This window comes from Ochotona curzoniae, unplaced genomic scaffold, assembly GCF_017591425.1.
Source record: "Ochotona curzoniae isolate NIBS_2020 unplaced genomic scaffold, NIBS_Ocur_1.0 scaffold_3208, whole genome shotgun sequence".
Taxonomy (NCBI): Eukaryota; Metazoa; Chordata; class Mammalia; order Lagomorpha; family Ochotonidae; genus Ochotona; species Ochotona curzoniae.
In genome coordinates, this window is record NW_024467106.1 from 23,258,547 (window position 1) to 23,279,217 (window position 20,671).

A 20,671-nucleotide genomic window follows, 5' to 3' on the forward strand; every position below is an offset into this window, starting at 1 on the left:
ATTTATGAAGCACTGCATATTATGTGAAAAATATATCTGAAGAGGAAGCAAAGCATAAATTAATAATGCAAACTTTGAAATTAGGTACAAATTTAAAACTCAGTCTAAAATTATTAGCTAATGGAACCCTCAATAGAATGTGTCTTGGTTTATCTGTCAAATAAAATTACAAAATCAACCTTACAACTGTAAAAATTAAATGAGATGTACTATTCATAATACATGTGAGTCCACCTCCTAAAAAACAGTAAGTGTACAATAGTAATTTCTAATGTTACCAATCATGCATAGAATGCATTGAACAACTCTGACAACATTTAGCCATCTCAAATATACAAAGCCTTTTATGTATCAAACCATTTTTTAAAGGCTTTCAAAAACCAACAGACAAATTCCTAATACCAAGTCACAGCTCTATTTCAGATACTAGCATGAAGCTCATCCTGAAACAGTAAAAACAATGTATGTATGTTACCAGTAAAAATCATGGCATTAAGTACATCTAAAACACTGACAGATTTTTTTTTATTGAGTCAGAAAACCAAGGCAAAAATCAAATGTAACTTTGTTTTAGATTTGCTTTACATACTATGTCATATCAGGGTGCAAATGTCAAGGATTATTTAAGCAAAGGTTTCTGAATATTTTAAAAGAAACTGACTTTCACAGTGAATGCTTCAAAAGTTAAAGAAAACTTAGTAACTTTATCCTTTAAGTAATTCAAATATTTTCCACAATTCCATTTACTATCTGAAATGAGATTCCTGAAATGTGGTCCTACCTGACAATGTGTACTCAGTACCCTTAACATTATCAACGAGCTCCCAGCAACGTTCATCCTTTACACGTGGAAGTCCATCAAAATTAGTTTTCCTATATTCCAACATGAAGTGGTCGATCTTATTATCTTCTTCTGGCATTCTCCAAGCTACCGTGACAGAGTTGTCAGCCACCAAACACTCTACTGGATCAATCTCTGGAGCTTTGGGGACTGCAGAAAAGAAAAAAATACAAAATAAACACGCTTCACTCCTCATTTATAATAGCACTAATAAAATATTCATGTCTGACATTTAAGATACGTCTGTTTGTCCAACTTTTAAAATATTTTTATTTTAACAGGAAAGGTAGATTTATGGAGAGAGGGAAAGTCACAGAAAGAAAGATCTTCCATCTGCTGTTTCACTCCTCAACTGGCCACAACAGCCAGGGGTGAGCTGATCTGCAGCCAGGGGCCAAGAGCTTCTTTCAGGTCTCCCATGCAGGTGCAGCATCCCAACAGCACCAGACAGGGGTTTCAAAGAAGTTTACGAAAAATATGCATTATTTTTAAATTATAATCTGCACAAGTGTTTTTAAGTATTTTCATATATATATATATTTTTAAAAGATTTATTTATTTATCGGAAAGTCAGATATACAGAGAGGAGGAGATGATTCACTCCCCAAGTGAGTGCAACGGTCGATGCTATGCCGATCCGAAGCCAGGATCCAGGAACTTCCTCTGGGTATCCCACACGGTGCAGGGTCCCAAAGCTTTGGGCCCTCCTTGACTGCTTTCCCAGGCCACAAGCAGGGAGCTGGATGGGAAGTGGGGCTGCCGGGATTAGAACCGGCGCCCATATGGGATCCCGGGGCATTCAAGGCGAGGACTTGAGCCGCTAGGCCACGCTGCCGGGCCCCAAGTATTCTCATATTATGGACTTCTGTAGACTGTTTCACCCAATAATAAAAGGAATACACACTGTCCTGAAGCATTTACGGAATGCTTACCAAGACTGGATATATTCTGGACTATAAAATATATCTTACATTAAAAATTATAGAAATCATCTGCTGCTTACTCTCAGACAACCATAAAATAAAATTAGCAATAAGTGACAGAAGAATAGTAACAGATGCTAACTACTAGTTCAAATTTTGAATTTCCATCTTTTCCCAAGCATGCTACTCTATTACGACACTGAGCACAGCAGCAGTGGGCTTAGTGTACTGGCTGCATTTTTGACTTAACAGTATTTTGACATTAGAATGTTGCTGCCATTACATCATATTAAGGAGGGGAGCACATGTTATTCAAAAAAGCCAAGGTTCAGGCAAGGGCTTACTGAGCAGCACACTTTTTCTTTACAACCACAGCTCCTTCTCTTTTCCCTCTACAAACTCCTTTAGAATTTCTAATCTTAGCACACAAGTTAAAACTTCATTTACTCTGTCCTTACTATATTGTATTGTAGTTTTATGACCACTAACTTTGTCCTTTCGTTCATATTTTAAAGTTCCTGACTGTCAGCATTCCATATCCACAGCTTCCACGTCCAGGGACTGAAGCGATCACAAAACAAAACCAACCAACCAAACACAACTTCTTAAGCAATACAGCATCAACTATTCACACAGTGTTCACACTGCATTAGATATTGTAAGTAATCTGGTAACGATTCAAAGTAGACAAGAATGGGACCAATTTCACAGCAGAATAGGAAAAGCCACCATTTATAATTTTGGCATCCTCAGAAATATGTGTCTCAGCCACCTCACTCTAATCCAGCTCGCTGCTAATGGCCTAGGAAAAGTGGCAGATAATGGCCCAACCGTCTGAGCCCTCGCGAACCATCTGGGAGACCTGGATGAAGCTATTGGTTCCTGGCTTCAGCTCTGGCCAACAGTGACCACTGGGGACATCTGCGGATGTCTATGTCTCTGTGTGTGTACCCCTGCCTTTCAAAACAAACAAATCTTTAAAAAAAATTTTTTTAACGGACCTGGCACAGCAGCCTGGTGGTTAAAGTCCTCGCCTTGCATGCGCCGGGATCCCAAATGGGTGCCAGTTTCTGTCCCAGTGGCCTCACTTCCCATCCAGCCCCCTGCTTGTGGCCTGGGAGAGCTGTTGAGGACAGCTCAGAGCCTTTGGGCCCTGCACCCACGTGGGATACACAGAGCAAGCTCCTGGCTTTGTGCTGGCTTAGTGCCAGCTGTTGAGGCTGCTTGGGGAGGGAATCAACAAACAGAAGATATCTCTCTATGTGTCTCCTTTTCTCTGCATATCTGACTTTCCAATGAAAAATAAGCAAATCTTTAAACAACTGTTTTAAAAGAAAAGTGGATGAGAGGGTACGCATAGGTTACACGTCATTTATCTGAGACTTCAAAATCTGCAGATTCTGATATGCTTGAATGATCCTAGAGATACAGATGGACAACTACATCCAGAGAAGAAAGGAATAGTTTCAGGTAATTCAAAAATAGCCAGCCTAAAAAAAAAGGTACTTGTCAGCAAACACCTCACTTTCAAGAGCTTTCAAGATCTCTCAAATCACTATGTCCAGACAGTTTCAATCAAATTAACAATATCAGCCAATGCTTCAAAAAATTACCTCTTAACAAAAAGTCATTAATTTGCTTTTTCACTTGGAAGAGCTATAATTTGAGATTCAATTTCAAATTACTTTATCTAGGGAGCACCCTCATTTTAACACTTTAATAAACCAAAATTAGCATATCATTATTTGAAATAAACTTCTGAGCCAAGAAGTATCACAGTAATAGTACTGATAGCAGCAAACATTCACTAAATCTCAACTGTGTAGCATGTACAATTATTCACTTAATCCTCATAAAGACACTTCAAGAATAACAACCAGTTGAAAAATGCAGATAATGAGGCAAATTAAATAATTCAGTCTAAATTATTCAGAGGTAAATGACAAGGCATAAATTAAGAAATGCAGGCTCAAAACTCACTGATACCCAACATGCTATACTGCTACTCTCTGCCAAACTAGCAATAAAACGTATTGCTTAATGGCATTGTTAAGATGGACTTTTTTTTCTACCAGTAAAATAATACTCTAAAAACAAAAAATAGCAAATCCGTTCTTTAACTGAAATGTCATATTGTATTTCTTTAATATTTACACATCAACGTTCATTATGGAAAAATCTCACAGGGATAAAAATGACAGAAAATCTTACAGGTACTACAAGTATTTACCTGGCAAAAACTTCAACGTCTGCAGTATCTGTCTTTCCTGAGAGAAATCCACCATGAGGTGAGTCATGTTGTCACTGACCTTTGGTTTCAAAGAAAGGCGAAAGGCTGAAGCCATTGTGACTCTATGGTAAACACAAACATTATTACTTAAAATAAAAGATGGGAACATCAAGTCACATTTAAAGTATAAAGTGAAAGCATTATTTCACTTCATTAACTTCAGAGACTATATCAAAGGTAAATTGTCTAACAGAAATATGCTTTACAACTTCTTTGAAAACCAATTATAGCTTTTAATAACTTTAGCAAATTTTCTTAAATTACATCCATACACAAACATCAAAAGAAATGGATATCCAAGAGAAACCATCCTGAAAAGATATAACATTCATCTGACCCTCCATACACTCAGTCTGACTTCCTGATGCCAACCTCACTCCTTTCCATATGCCAAATGATGAACTGCACAGACCCCTAGCTGAAACATTTCCCTCCTCCAGCACTTACAGCTACGTCCTGAGCCCTCAAACAGGAGTAAGAAAGATTACTCTATTATTAAGTAGCTTGGTGGCTGCTAAAGATAAGCCAGGGATGAAAAAGGAGACACATTAAACAAATATCAATGATATTCATGCCTACTAGATTACACTCTGATGATCTACCAATATCAGTTACATGGGAAAATGCTATGACAACCAACCCTATGAAATTATATGCCTTGGAAATAATAGTTTAAGTTATTTACTAGGTGAATGTGGAATTTAAAAAAAAATGAAGCCAAACCAGACCTCACCTTTTCCCAAAGTATGGAGAAGTTATCAGCAACTGAAACAATTATTAAAAGAAACTCTTTTATTTTACTAAGTTGTGATTTCATATCAAAGTTCTATCTTTTATATTACTGCAAATTTCCACAAACTGTCACAAAGTGAGCCCCTTACTGTGCATGGTTAAAGAATGACACAGAAATATTATTCAAGAAAGTTAACTACAGTATACAATGAGAAATAGACAGTAAGTAAGAGCTGGAGGGACACTACCCTAGTGAGCAATGGATGGATAATGCCAAACTTGGTGTATTCATTTATTTTGGGATGAAAGATGTTGAACTTGTGCTGGGTTCGGTTGTAAAACTAAGAACCATTTAACTTGACAGCAATGAATATATGTACCAATCTACTTATCAAGAAGGAAGTGCTATAATGAAGTACAAGTAATGATGAAGAGAATTCATCCTTAATGAACACTCGGTATGTGCAAGGATATTCCACTCATTTTACAATAAGCTGTTCTCAAACAATGAAATTCCAGATTATACCAATCAGAAGTTAGGAACACAGGCTGTACCTTATATACGTTCTTTGTTTTGAAACTAGTTTTTTTATTTCTCACTAATTTACTAATGAAGTTACACAATTATCAATTTCATTAGCAGAATGCTAAACAATTTTTGGAAGCACTCTAGAAATGCTTAAGGGAATTTCACATCTCAAGGCAAATTAATAAGAAATGCTATATTTTTAAGAATACATTCTAAATTTACATTCCAAAGAACGCTTTTTATTTAACAACTTCTAAAAAAAGTCCTAATCAGACAGGTAACTAAACGATGTTCACAGCATCAGTGAATGGTTTTCTCTAAGACTAACCAACTATTTTAATGTTTCTGAAGAAGTGTATGAATTTTAAATCCAAAAACTTAAAAATCCAGAAAATCTGATCCAATCATTATCCAAAGTGTCCTCCCAAATTGCATTTAAAAGCCTTATCAAAGCCTAAAAAACAATGCCCTTAATTTTCTAGTCCATTAAAATTTAAGCTTCCATGAATCACTTTTGATGTATAATAATGCTATAATCTTTCAAAAGATTGAAACTTCATTTGTAAACAGATTATATTTAGACAATTGCTACTTATAGTCCAAATTAGAATCTAAATTCATAAATCATTCTCTAGGCATGGTTAGGTATACTTTAATTCATTTTCACTTTCTGGTTTATTTTAAAGAATCCAAGGATACTTTCCTCCTAGTTTTATTTTTGTAAACAGAAAATAACTATGAAATACATGAATGCATTTCATTTCCTCAAACTATCTAATTAACAAGAGGTTCTCCTTCATGACCCCTCTCAAGAGATAGTTAACTCTTACACTTGATCTTAGCCAAAAGGCTGAGAAGCAATGAGAAATAGTTAACTCTTACAACTAATTAATTTCCAATATTACTAAGTATTCAGAGTACACAGCAGTGAGCTGTAAAGTTACAGATATGTGTTAAGTATTATTTTCTCATTTTTTTCTTTAGTTTTCCTTCTCTTATTTCTTTGCCTGACCAGCATGACAATAAATAATAAACACTGACTGGGTTTTCACAAAAACCTTTCAGTATAGGATTCCCTGCTCTGATTCATCATACACACTCTCTCTTGAAATCCATTTCTGCAACTATGTAAGAGAATAATCCTTTCTTGATTTGGTGAAAATAGCTATTTTATTATTACCATATGTTTTAATTCTTTTTGCATTATAATTGATACTGCTACAATCTTAAGCATCCCCCTTCTTGGGGAGAGCACCTAAAAACTATACCTGAACTCTGTTCCTACACGTGACAACTTGCATATTATAAAATCAAAAATGAATTAAAAAATTAACCCTAGGGCAGGTGTTTTGCCTAATACTCAAGATGCCCACCTTTCAGACTGGAATACTGGGTCTGAGCCACAGAACAGGCCTCTCATTTCAGCTTCCTGCAAGTACAGGTGATGTTTCAAAAAGCTGGTCCCTGCTATCTCCATGGGAAAATGAGATTGAGTTACTGGATCCTAGCTTTGGCCCAATGCAGTGCTGGCCACTGTAAGGCATTTGGAGAATAAAAAAAAAAAAAGAATGAAAAGCTGGTTTGTCTCCTTGCTTCTCAAATAAAGAGGAGAAAAAAATAAGCCAAAGCAAGAAATGTTCCTTTGGCAGAAAGTAAAAATTCGGTCACACACACACACACACACACACACACACACACACACACACAATGCTGGTTTTGGGGAAAAAAAATAGAAGACATGTTTTCTTGACAGAAACAGAGTCCTACGTCCTGGCATAATCTGGATACTGATACAACCAAGCCAAAAACCTGACTTAGAAGAGGAGGCAAAAAAGCCAAGCTTTATTGAAGAATACAGCCAAGAAAATTGATCATGAAAGTAAATTCTGACAATCCAATCTGGACCAAGAGAAAGAGATTAGGGATAAGGACAGAGAAATGATTTTGCAGTCTCTCACAGGGCTTTTAGACAGCCCAAAGGCTGATGATAAAATGACTTCTAATTCTAAAAATCAAGGACCTGAGGAAGATATAGTAGAACATGTAACTAAACAGAAAATACAATCTTTCCAGGGTGGAAAATTAATTACAGCAAATTCCAGCAGAAACATTCCTCATTGGGTTTATCAAAACCCCTGACCTATCTAAGCATCTAAGTACACATTCAATATTCTCCACCTTCAAACTCTATTTCTATGTTCAGGATATAGAAGAAAGACCCACATAGTAACTTCTGCCTGAGACATTAAAATTAATATTTGTGCTAAGAATGTTATAACTATCATGTAAAAATTGCCTCTGATCAAATAATAGACTATAAATGAAACACAGCATTGAAAATTTCATTCTAGATTAACAATATTGATGCTAGTTTCCATAAAATCCATAATAATTACTTGTGTGAATTATGTAATGGAGAATAATTTAAACTAGGATTCAAACTGGTACTTTGTCAAACAATGTCTTTCAGAGAATCTGATAGTCTTCAGATGGAAAGTTCATTTCAATTTCACTACAATGCTCAGGGAGTAGAACAAGCCTGCTCCTTCTGTGTTAACATATTCCAAATATTCCAGCAGCTCCTTCAGAAAGGTAAGGCACTCATTACAGTATGCACTAAATGCCCTTTCTTTATTCTGGTTCTACCAAAGACAGAGACCTGTAGGTCAAACCTTTAATGACTTTCTTTAATTTTCTCTTCCCACTGAACATAATTTAGGTAGTGGTGGCATTAGAAGTAAAAGGAGATGGCACCAGGAACAGGATAGAATGAGAACACACAGGTGTTAAACTGGAGGGGGTGAAGAGGGACAGCCTTAGCTCTTTAGGACTATTCAAAATGCTGACACCACTCCTAAAATAAGAACCACAAACACTTAAGCAACAAAAAATACAATTACTTAAATTTATGCAAAATAGTTTATTTTCTACTACAACTAGGAACTGTTCTAAAACTAACTATATTATTGTACCAGAAATGAAATTCTTTTGGAGCTATATAATTGTCAATAACTGTATTTTTTAAAAATCTTACTGATTTAATAATGCCAAGAAGATACACGGCAGACATATTTTTATTTTGAACTTGGCCTTTGGATATCTTTATTTCAAGCAACAAGATTCTAACAAAAACTGAATTTCATTTCTGATTTCAATATGAATACTTAAATAAAAACGGGGGTTTTATACCGTACCTATCCTTGATCTGTCTGGCAGCCTTGGAGCAATCAGGGAGAAGAGAAAGAAGGTAGTTAGTGTTTTTCATGCAAGTTTCAATGGCAGTGACATGCAAGAAAAGTTAGGATATAAACCCTGCAACAGATTAGTTAATATTCACCAAAATATAAATTACAGGAATTTGCACAGTTGACATAAGCTTGCACAGTGCGATGCTAGGACTATTATTAAAACATAATAATCACAGATAAGTCACCTTAAAAAGATGAAAATTCATTCAACTAATCCTAGGTGACTAGAATGCTTTTTTCTTACCTTAAGAATATCAAAACACACTCCCCCTTTCATTTAATCTAACATTTTTCAACCAAAACAATCAACCTGCATGGGACACAACTTTTATGTATTATTAAGGTTTTCACTTATGTCAGATCTGCTCTTGACTTTTTTGTCACTTCCTTCACTCCTTCATGACGGTTGTTTCAAGATTTCTTTTTTCTTTTTTTTTTTTTTATTGGAAAGGCAGATATACAGAAAGGGAGAGACAGAGTCGAAGATCTTCCATTGGATGGTTCACGTCCCGAGTGGCCGCAAAGGCTGGAGCTGAGCCAATCCGAAGCCAGGGGCCAGGAACTTCTTCTGGGTCTCCCACGTGGGTGCAGGGTCCTAAAGCTTTGGGCCATCCTCAATTGCTTTCCCAGGCCACAGGCAGGGAGCTGAACAGGAAGCGGGGCTGCCGAGATATGAACTGGTGCCCATGTGGGATCCCAGCGTGTTCAAGGCAAGGACTTTAATCACTATGCTATTGTGCCGGGCCCTATTTCAAGATTTCTGAACATTTCTTTACTAGTCAAGAATTTTGTGTTTTGAGAGACTGCCTGATAACACACAAAAACAGGCTGTAGTTCCACGATCTTCTGCTAGACATTCAGGAGAGATCAGAGAAATATTTCTAACATTGGGAATTTTACCCTCAGATGATTCCAGAGAAGCTGCTAACTTAAACCTGTTACACACAAGAAATCCCTTCCTGAGGCCAGTGTTGGAGCATCATGAATAAAACCGACACTTGCAACACCAGCAGCCCCTCTGCACAGCAGTTAGTGCCAGCTGCATCACCTCTGGTCCAGTTCCCCGCTAGCGGTCTGTGAAAGGGCACTGGACGATGGCCCAAGTGCCTGAGCTCCTGCCACCTAAGTGAGAAACCTGAAGGAAGATTCTGACCCAGGCCTCACTCCCATCTGGCTGTTATGGCCATCTAGGGAGTGAACCAGCAGACAGAAAATCTTTCTCTCTCCTTTCTTCTCTCTCCTTTCTTCTCTGTTTCCCCACCTCTTTTTTTCTCTGTGTGTGCATGTGTATGACAGAGAGAGAAAAAAAGAGAGAGAGAGAATCTCCCTTGTTATATAACACTGACTTTGAAACAGCTGAAAAAATCTTTTTAAAAAATGACTTCTTCGGAACCAGCACCATGGCATAATACATTAATCCTCTGTCTGCATTGCCAAACATACGAGCATTAATTCCAAGTTCCAGCTGCTCCACTTCCAATCCAGTTCCCTGCTGATGTGCCAGGGGGAGCAGCAGAATATGGCCCAAGTCCTTGGCCTCTGCACCCACCTGGGAGACCCAGAACAAGGTCCAGGCTGCTACACTGAGATTGGCCCAACTCTGGCCATCATGGTCAACTGGGGAGTGAAACAGTAGATGGAAAACCTCTCTGTCTTCTCTCCCTCTCTCCCTGAAGTCTTTCTTCTACACTAACTGACATAATTAATACATTTGAAAAAGATAATTCATTTTGATGAACCCCCTGAACTCACTGTTTAGCATAATGTTTGCCACACATTCACACAAAATAACTATTAAATTGATATCGCTTAAATGTATATAGCAATACTTCTGTGGGCTCTCCTATTCAGTGCTAACATTATTCCTATTTGCTATTGGTCATTTCTAGGCTCACCTAAAAACATTTTGGTTTGAGTATCTTTTAACACAAAAGAACAAAATTGAGATTAAATATATCAGCATATGAGGGTAATTTAAAACATCCTCTATGGAAAAACGGAATTGAAAAAGTAAGCTTATTTTGGCATAAAAATTTTGAATTTGTACACACTGCCGAAGGATTGTATTGATGTAATAATATGGGGGGGAGAAATGGTGGGAGGAGAGGGTGGCAAGGGAGGGGAGAGAGAAGGCAGGGAAGGAGAGGAGAGGCAACAAAGGGAATAATCCCTTTATATACAAACTGTATCATGAATAATAATCAAAATAGGTTCAAAGCAAAAACTAAAGGGAAAAGTAAAATTCAGATAATGGGATTTCTTATAATAATTAAAAACAAAAAATTTTTGAAATGGGTAGACATGTAAACATGTAGGGTTTTCAGAAAGTTTATCGAGAAATGAATATTATGAGGGCGGACATCATAGCTCAGCAGGTTAAGCTGCTGTTTGCAACACCCACATCCAATATCAGAGTACCAGATCAAGCACTGGCTATTCTGCCTGCAATTCACGTCCCTGTAATGTTCCTGGGAAGCACACATGATGTCCCAAGCACTTGATTTTCCCACGAGGGAGATCCTGGATGGAATTCCTGGGCTCCTGGCTTTAGCCTATCCCATCTCCAGTTATGGTGCCTATGTGTGAAATGATTAAGCAAATGGAAGAGTTTTCTCTCTTTCTCTCCATCACTCCACCTTTCAAATAAATAAATTTTGTTATAAAAATTGAAAATAAAAACAAGTATTATTAAAATACTATACATGGGATTTCAAAAAATGTTTACATCAAAGTAAACATTTCAATTGCACTTATTTATGAACTTTTCTAAGTTCCCTGGCATGAGCTGGCTCCAGAACTCTAATTAGAAGACGAACTATTATCTTAAATTTTTTTTCTCCTTAAGTGAAACCTTGCTCAAAGACATACATCACTATAGCTGGATGCCTATAAGTTTCAATTTCAAAAGTGGTAAATTATTTTAAAACTTCTCAGTTTACGAAATACTAACTGATGCAGGATTTGCCACTGCTTGTCATCAACACATTGATTTATACATGCATAACCCAGCTGGGGCATAGAAGGCAGCCTCAGTGGGACTGTACCACATTGGGGAGCCTATCAGAAGCAGCTTTCTTTGAACATCACTGTTTCAGTTATCTAATGAAGTCCTGTTTACAAACACTTATTTCTTCTGTATTCACATCAGAAACAACTCCACTCTCTCTCTTATTCCTTCCCAACCACCCACATTCCTCCTTCCATCCACTCAATTAATTATTTCTTAATTAAATCTTACGATCCTGGTCCTTAAATTTGTAACTCATAGAAATCTGCCACCAAAGACAACCTTTCTTAAGTAGGAGTGTAAAAAAAAAAAAAAAAGCACAGTGTAGGAGAAACACAAATAATTCTTCCTAACTCTCAAATACAAAAAAATCAAGACACCAGCCTTGTGCCACAGTGGATTAAGCAACCATCTATGATGCTGGCATCCCATGTTAGTGCCAGTTCAAGTCCACTTCCAATCCTGCTCCCTGCTAAAGTAACACAAAAAGCAGAGGATGATGGATTCGTACCTAGGGTCTTGCCACTCAGGTGGAAAATCTGGATGTAGTTCCTGACCCTGATACGGGACTGCTTTAGCACTGGCCACTGTGAACCAATGGTTATCAGCAGTTGGGAGATCTCTGTGTATCTCTGTCTTTCTATATTTGTGACTCTGCCTTACAAATAAATAAACAAACAAATCCTAAAAAGAAGAGGTTGGGGTTGTTATTGCCTGCAAGGCTAGTGTCACGTTTGGGCAGTGGTTCGTGTTCCCGCTGTTACACTTTCTATGCAGCTCCCTGCTAATGACCCGGGAAAGGCAGTGGAAGACAGCCCAAGTGTTAGATGCAGGTAAGGCTCCTGACCATGTGGCCATCTGAGGAGTGAGCCAGCTGACTGCTCTTCCCCCACACTCCCATCACTCAAATAAATAAATTTTTGAAGAAAGGAAAAAAAAGCCAAATTAGACCCTTTCCCAATCTCTCTCATTTTCTCTGCATAAAAATATTTGGATGCTTATAAAGAGAACTTTTTTTCCAAAAAGCATGATACATATTTTTTAATTTATCTGAAAGGCTGAGTTACAGAGGAAAAGAGGAAAACCATTTTCTCCCTTTAATCTGATGGATGAACTATGAGACAAGAATGGAATGAGATAGCTGACTGTACCGACTTAGAAATTATTCCACTGATCTTCCTCTTTTCAGAAGGAGTACCCAAGGCCTAGATTCAGGTGAAAACAGCGATGTTGTTTTGGCACAGAATCTGAGTGGTATTCTCGCAGGCCTCCTCTTAGCACCACCAGTCCCTAGGGGGTGCCACATTAATCTGAGCTAAGCACTTTCATAGGATGTTTCACACCTTAAAATAATGATTTCCACAAGGTATCTAAACCAAAATAGAAATGTCAATTAGGTAGCCACAAGACGTGGGTAAGAACTTGCATTTTCTAACATGGGGTCACTCAATAGCATGTCAATTAACTCCATAATGTTGTAAACTGTTGTTGATGTTATGTTGTGGCTTTTAATTGGTCAGGACGATATTCTGCCAGCTCTGCCTTCAGACCAGAGATGGTCTCCCCAAGAAACTGTTGAATTTATCTGGACAATAAAAGGCTGGACTCTATGCATGGTATATGCTCGCAATGAAAAAATCTTGACTGGATTTGAACTGTAATACTGCAACAAGGTGGAGGAATCCACCATGGGGGGAGGATACGGGGAGGGGTTGGGGGAACCCCAGAACCTATGAAACTATGTCATAAAATGAAACATAATAGGGCCCGGCGCCATGGCCTAGTGGCTTAAGTCCTCACCTTGAATGCACCGGGACCCATATGGGCGCTGGTTCTAATCCCAGCAGCTCCACCTCCCATCCAATTCCCTGCTTGTGGCATGGGAAAGCAGTCGAGGACGGCCCAGAGTATTGGAACCCTGCACCTGCATGGGATACCCGGAAGAGGTTCCTGCTTCCTGGCTTCGGATCAGCGCAGCACCGGCCGTTGCGCTCACTTGGGGAGTGAATCATAGGACAGAAGATCTTCCTCTCTGTCTCTCCTCCTCTCTGTATATCTGCCTTTCCAATAAAACAAACAAACAAATAAATAAATAAAAATGAAACGTAATAAAAAAATGAAAAAAAAATTAACCTTCAAGTCATCTCTCCATCTGTCAGCAATTAGGTGTTTTTGGCAAGACTACAATCCATGTAGCTGGCTAGGAAAGTAAACTTAACTTTTGACTTAGAATCAAACCATTTTCTGAATAGTAGCTTGAAATACTAGGGGAAAAAAAATCACTGCAAGCAGCTCTTAGAAAAAGCATTTTTCTTAAACAGTTAGCTTAGGTTTCTACCTAGGAAACACCGACCAACAATTCACCTCGCAAAGTACTACCATAATGTGTTAGACACTAAGTCCAAAGTGGGAAGGTAGAAGAAATAAAGTGCCATATTAACAAAACACACTTGAACCACAACATGCTACAGTAGATCAGAACCTCTCTAAATTATAATCTGCTAGGAATAAAGTTTAAAAGGAACAAAGCTGGAAGGAACAAAGAAGGAAAAAGGGCAGCATTTGAGAAATCGAGAGAACTCTGAATCTGTCAAAAGAAAGAAAAGCTTAGGAGAAAGGAGCTTTTCTCACAGTGTTCACTGGCATCAGCCCCTATTTAACTGCAACTGGATTCAGAGGATTTTCAGGTTGCTTTTTGGTTTTTATAACCATCATTTTTCTGTCTTCTTCCTCATTCTTAGGCTGCTGGCCTCTAAGTTTTGTTACCCTGACTGTAACTGTCAACAGCTGCCCCATTCAACAAAAAGGGGAATCTACCGACAAATAGGGAACTGGGAAAAAAGTTTTGCTTTGAAAACTTAAAAATTAAGATTTAAAGGACCATAAGGCAAATTCTGGGAAATTATCATATATTGCTATCAATTCCTGTCATAAGTGCTATGATTTTGATTACTGGGACATCTTGTGCATTCTACATTTGTTCCACATTATCAGATTTTTTTAAATTATTTTTTAATTTTTAAAGATTTATTTATTTATTTTTGGAGAGTCAGATTAGCAGAAAGAAGGAGAAAAACAGAGGAAGATCATCCATCTGCTGATTCACTCCCCAAGACATCACAATGGCTGGAACTAAGCCGATCCAAAGCCAGGAGCCAGAAGCCTCTTCTGCATCTCCAATGCAGGTGCAGGGTCTCATGGCTTTGGGGCTGTCCTCCACTGCTTCGCAGACCACAAGCAGGGAGTTGGATGGGAAGCGGGCTGTCAGAATTAGAACTGGCAGCCACATGGGATTCTGGTGCATGCTAGGCAAGGACTTCTGCCAGTAGGCCACCACACCAGTCCCTATTTATCAGATTTTTAAAAACAAAAAAGGACAATACACCACCCTCATGGTTCTTTTATTATATAGTAATTCCCACCAAATGCAAAAGTAAATTTTTGTACTACCCACCTTCAAACTTAATGAATTAACTTGTATAATGCCTTATAGCAAAAGAATTTGTTTTAATTAAGAGGCTTACATCATGGCAAAACAGGCTAAGCATCTGCCTATGGTGCCAGCATCGCACATGGGTGCTGGTTCCAGTCCTGGCTGTTGCACTCTGCTAATGTGCCTGGGAAAGCAGCAAAAGATGGGCTGAAGTCCTTCGGTCTCTGCATTCATATGGGAGACCCAGAAAAAGCTCTAGGCTACTGGCTCAGCCAGCCCAGCTCCAGCTGTTGCAGCCATTTGGAGAGTGAACCAGCAAAGGGATGATCTCTCTCCAAATCTACCTTTCAAATAAAAATAAATAAATCTTTCAAAAGTTATTTTAAAAAATACTTACAAATCTTTGAAATTTAAAATGCGAAGAGAAATGCTGGCATACTTGTTAACATTTCACCAAGCAGGAAGCTGCATTTTCATATTTTAATAATAAAACATTCACTTACATAACCTAAGCAATGAGATATTTGCCTCCAATAATAAATTCAGGAGACTACAGTGCATGTATACATCAAGCGATGTTTTCCCATTTAGCTCACAGAAAGGAATACAAAACACATTCTAAGTATGTTAGTACCAATTCTGTTCTCTAGTCATGAAATATTTACAAAAGTATGACTCAGATCAAGTTCACAATCACCTTGAAAAGCTACCAACAAGAAGGAAAGCGGAAACCAACATAATTATCGGAACTGAGGACGAAACAAAAATTAGACTGAAAGTATTGATTTGGGGCTGCTGTTGTGGTGTAGCACTTTAAGCTGTCACCTGCAACACAGGCATTACAAAACTGAAACTCCAGGTCAATTCCTAGCTGCTTCACTTCTGACCCAGCTCCCTGCTAATGTGTCTGGGAAAGCAGAGGAAGATGGTCCAAGTAGCTGGGATCCGGCCAGCCAGGGAGGCGACTGGGCCAGAGTGGCTGATTCTCAACTTGGGCCTAGAGCAGTTCCAGTCATTGCAGCCCTTTAGAGAACGAACCAGCAGATGCAAGATCTGCTTCTCTGTCAACGTGCCTTTGAAACAAACAAAATGCACCTTTAAAAATAAAAAGACTTAATTTGTTCATAACCCCAAAGTAATACTTTTAAATGTCTGATTTAGAATAAATGATCTGCTAAAATTTGCTTTATCAAAAAATTCCAAGACTAATGTTTAGCATGAGAAATGACTAAGCAAATCTAAAGCTAAAATGGTAAACACACTGTGTTTTATTGTTAATGTCATTTAAGATTGTTAAAATTAGAGCTAATGTAGTGTTTTGGTTGGTTGTTTTGTACCTTTGAAAACTCTTCAGCTTCCTTTATATCTAAGGACCTTGTTGCAAATTCTAGCAGTTCTTCAGAGTTCTCCAGGGCATTGTGACATTGACTAAGCTGACTCTAGAAAAAAAAGACAAAAACTAAATCATTAAAGGTTTCCTATTGCCATTAGAATCTTACTTACATTTTGTAATAAACTTACAGATAGCTTTAACAACAATAATGAGATACAATTATTTCAGAATTACTAAGAAAATTTAATTATCTTAATACCTTGTATTTAATCTCAACCCATGGTTTATTTAAAACAGCTTAAATTGGTACAAAGGCATACTCATAATGTAAAATAAAGCAAGTACAAATAACAGATGAAATTTAAAGATTCCTCCTGATTAAGGCAGTCAGAAAATTACCTGTAATTAAATGTTGCATAATTATCAACAAACAACATGCTCCATAATGAAGACTAATTTCTTTAAAGATTTATTTATTTAATTGGAGGCAGAGTTACAGAGAGAAACAGAGATCTCCATTCGTTGATTCACTATCAAAATGGCCACATTACTAGGGCTGACACAGGGTGAAGCCGGGAGACAGCATCCAGGTCTCCAATGTGGGTGAAGGGTCCCAAGTACTTGAATCATCTTTGTTACTTTCCCAGGCCTTTACCAGGGAGCTAGATCAGAAGTGGAACGGCTGAAATTCGAACTGGAACCTATAATGGATGTCAGTATTGCAGGTAGTAGTAGCTTTACCCTCTGCACCACTTCCAACATCAGTATCCCACACAGGAATGCCAGTTCAAGTCCCCTCTTTCACTGTCACTCTGACATTCAAATAAATAATATAAACCTTAAACATATTAGCTATTTAAGATGAAGTCTGTGAATCAAACTACAGCTACATTAATGTAATTTATCAAATTATTTTATCATTTTAATAATATTTATTTATCATATAAGTTGTACATACTACTATAAATGCTGATTTATTGTCTCCCAGACTGTATAGTCTACTAATCAAAAATTCAAACACAGGTTGATAATGCCTAATCAGAAAAACCAAAATTGAAAATCTTCCGAAATCAGAAACATTTAGAGCATCATATCAGTGCACCAAAAGTTTCAAATGTCAGATTTTCATATTGGAGATGCTCAACTAGTTAAGACTTACACAATAATTTTAAAATTTGAAAAACTCGAAAATCTGAAACATTTATATGCCAAGCACTCCAGATAAGGGAAACTTGACCTATACCTAGAACTCAAAAACAATCAAGGCCACAACTACTACAGTGATGTGCTCTCTGTCTTCACTGCCCACATACTAACTCCACTTGACACAATCCTTTACATTCAGTCTGTTGTCTGGAGGTCATTTGAAAAGACTGCTACACCATCAACCATGAAACAGATCCATTTCTAGGATTTTAAATGTAGTTAAGACTATTCTTCAGATATTAAAATCTATTCCACATTCAAGTCTACTGTCTTCTCATTAAGTTCAGCAATAAAGGTACACCACAACTCACTAATTTGATGTTTTCTGTTGTTACACCTTAGAAAAGTAAAAATTATTCAATCATATTTTTAGTTAAGATAGGTTTTCGTTAAAATAGGTTTTCACATGTTATTATACCACTCCTCCCACAGGTACAGGTCTTATATGAGTTACAAGCAAGAATGATCAAGTCACCATTTCTAAAAATGTTTTTCTGTTCTTTTTAATGTTGTTCATACATTTTAGAGGATTGCACACCCATGTGGCCCTCTAACTGAGGTGGGGAGGTCCAGGTACAGAGGAAGGTGGGTAGAACAAATGTTTCAGCAATTCTTTTTTTTCCCCTCTTGTGTCTGCAGGAGATGAGGAGAAGGGGGCCACTCTGCTGTTAAACTGCATCAGCACCCTGGAATGGGGATGGTCCTTTGATGACACCTTAGAGACCCCAAGGGGGAAGAGTGTCCCAATGGTGTCACTAGAGTGTTTTTCTTAGTTCTGAGATATTGTTAGTTTCCTGGCTGCAGGGCTGACAAAATCTTTCCTATGTCTACTGGTTACAAGCCCACCACAGTGCATCCATAAACCTAGGAATGTGCTACAAAGCTTGGCCAGAATTGTCCAACCTGTTCTACTTTTCATCCTCTCATCAGGCCATTGACATCCCCTGCTGGCCTAGATGAGCTAGTGCTCATGTCCCCTCTATGCCTCTGGGCATGCTGTCTACCGCACAAGTATTAGCAACTGAGGAGGTCCAGTCCCAATCCATAAACTCCAAGGCTGGACTACACATCCCGTGATATTTTCCTGTGCCCGGGGTCTGAGTCCAGCAGTCCAGTCAAGGAGCTCCCCAAGAAACCTCTCCTAGGGAGACCTCAAACTTGATTCTTGTGTGTACCAGCCAGTGCTGGGTCAGGTTTGGCTTGTCACCTGCACCAGCAAACTGATGGATCTAACTGCCTGAACAGTTTGGTCTCATCTCCGTACCTCACACAACCAAAAGGCACTATAGCCCATTGCAATCAGCCTGCCACAAACCTGGTCCTCTTGCCTAACAGAAGATGCCATGGCCTAGTTGGGGTGACCCCCAATAACATACTCCTAGGTTTTTCACATGCCAGTTTCTGCTGCAGCCTAGTCCAGTCAAACCCCTATCCCATCTGGCTCTTGTGCATACCCATGAGTGTTGTAGCTAAGCTGAGCCCTATCCACTTCCAGAACCAGCCCTCAAATATGCCAACAGGTACTGCTAGCTTATCCAGCCTGATCCACCACCAGCCCCAGTTATTGTGCTCACAGTGATAAACACAATCTAGCAGAGGAGTACTCAGAGTTCCGTTTCCAATTATGTTCCCAGCCCCAATCTTGCGCCTGCCAGGGGGTACTACGGTCCAGCCCGACATGACTCGCAGCCTGTTCTAGCACTTGCCAGCTGGTGCTGTGGCCTAGCCTGGCTGACCTATACCATTCTGGCTCTGCATCAGCAGGTGTGGCAGGCTAGCCCAGCCTGACACATCTTCACTCCCAACTCTCATGTTCAACAGTGGAAGCAGCAGCCCAGCAAGGGAGTCCCTGAAGTTCCCTACCAGGCCTAGCTCTAGGTCTTGCAAGTGCCAGTTGGTGCTGCAGCCCAGTCTGAAGTAATTTGGGGAATGAACCACAGATAGTAGATTCTCATTCTATCTCTCCCACCCCCCTCCCACACTCTCTCCTAACTCTGTATTTCCAATAAAAATAAGTAAATCTTTTAAAAGGAAAAAATCCAAATAATTGCCTGAGTTTAATGTAAGGGACCTGGAAAAGAACTCCAATGCAACTTGCTGCTTTGCATCTGATAGTTTGTTCTGTAAGTCTCTTTGGACATCAGTAAGCCCGTGGAGCCTTGGGAAAGCCCTTCCTGCACCCTACAGACCCAGTCTTGCACTGGTTATTGAAATCCCCAGCATAACATGTGATCAATGTGTGAGATGTTGGTAAGGACTCTACTGCATCCTACAACTCGGTGACTTTGAGTGTCAGCTCTGCACATCCCAGGGACACTTGTGCTTGACCAATGACACCAGGGAAGGCTCCATCTCCATGCCACTGCTGAAGGCCCATGATTATGTGCAATCAATTCCAAGGCTGTGGTTACTAGCAATGTATTCCTCAGAGTCACCAAATCCTATTCTGTTGGACCCAAGTAACATTCTACCTGCATACCACTGCTCTGAAGCTATATCTGCCAGCGTATGATCCAGCAAAACCTGTGTTCATCCCTTGGGGCCTGGCTAAGGTCCTTACCCTATCATCCAGGGCTAGAACTAGGGCTTTCAGAGCTGTTGAACACCAGAATCACCCACACCCACACGGTATGACCTGAGGCAGGTCACATCCACCTCACACAGTTCCAGGACCAGTGCCATAAGAACCAGCATCACTCAGATTTAGCTGGCAGGACAAAAGGACCTCTCTTTATGGGTCCCACAGCACCAAGAACATTATTATTTCCATAACAAACCCTACTGTGATTTATAAAAAATACCTCTCTGGGGCCTGAAGACAAGCACCTCTGGGAGCCTATCTCTGTTACCCCATGAACCCCGACCAACTAGACAATTCTGGTACTCACAGCCATTGTTGACACATACTACTGCTGAAGAAATCACTCACAAGTTACACTTCCATGATCATCAAGAACCAAAACCAAAGCAACTACTCAACCAATACACCACATTCCATTTGGACAAGAAAGTTTTTTTCCAACGAAATCCATTCCATAAAGTAGTAGACATCAAGCAAGTGGAGGTCAGCGTAAGAATACAGGTAACATGAAACAGCAAGGACAAATACATCTCAATAGCTCTAGAATG

The 20,671-nt window shown here is 38.9% G+C and overlaps 1 protein-coding gene and 1 pseudogene across 5 annotated transcripts in view; both read right to left on the reverse strand.

Annotated features, from left to right (window-relative positions):
* The window catches only part of FSD1L (fibronectin type III and SPRY domain containing 1 like), a 54,268-nt gene that overhangs the window by 19,211 nt on the left and 14,386 nt on the right, over positions 1-20,671 (reverse strand). For 4 of the 5 annotated variants that reach the window (XM_040963285.1, XM_040963288.1, XM_040963287.1 and 1 more), the window contains exons 4-7: positions 16,341-16,442; positions 8,510-8,532; positions 3,995-4,116; positions 782-991 (exon numbers count right to left, since the gene is read on the reverse strand). In XM_040963285.1, coding sequence (XP_040819219.1) covers positions 782-991; positions 3,995-4,116; positions 8,510-8,532; positions 16,341-16,442 — 457 coding nt within the window. Of the gene's footprint in view, positions 1-781; positions 992-3,994; positions 4,117-8,509; positions 8,533-16,340; positions 16,443-20,671 lie in introns of those variants that run through there. The other variant, XM_040963289.1, reaches the window with a different exon arrangement.
* On the reverse strand, positions 6,009-6,177 carry LOC121145191 (annotated as a pseudogene).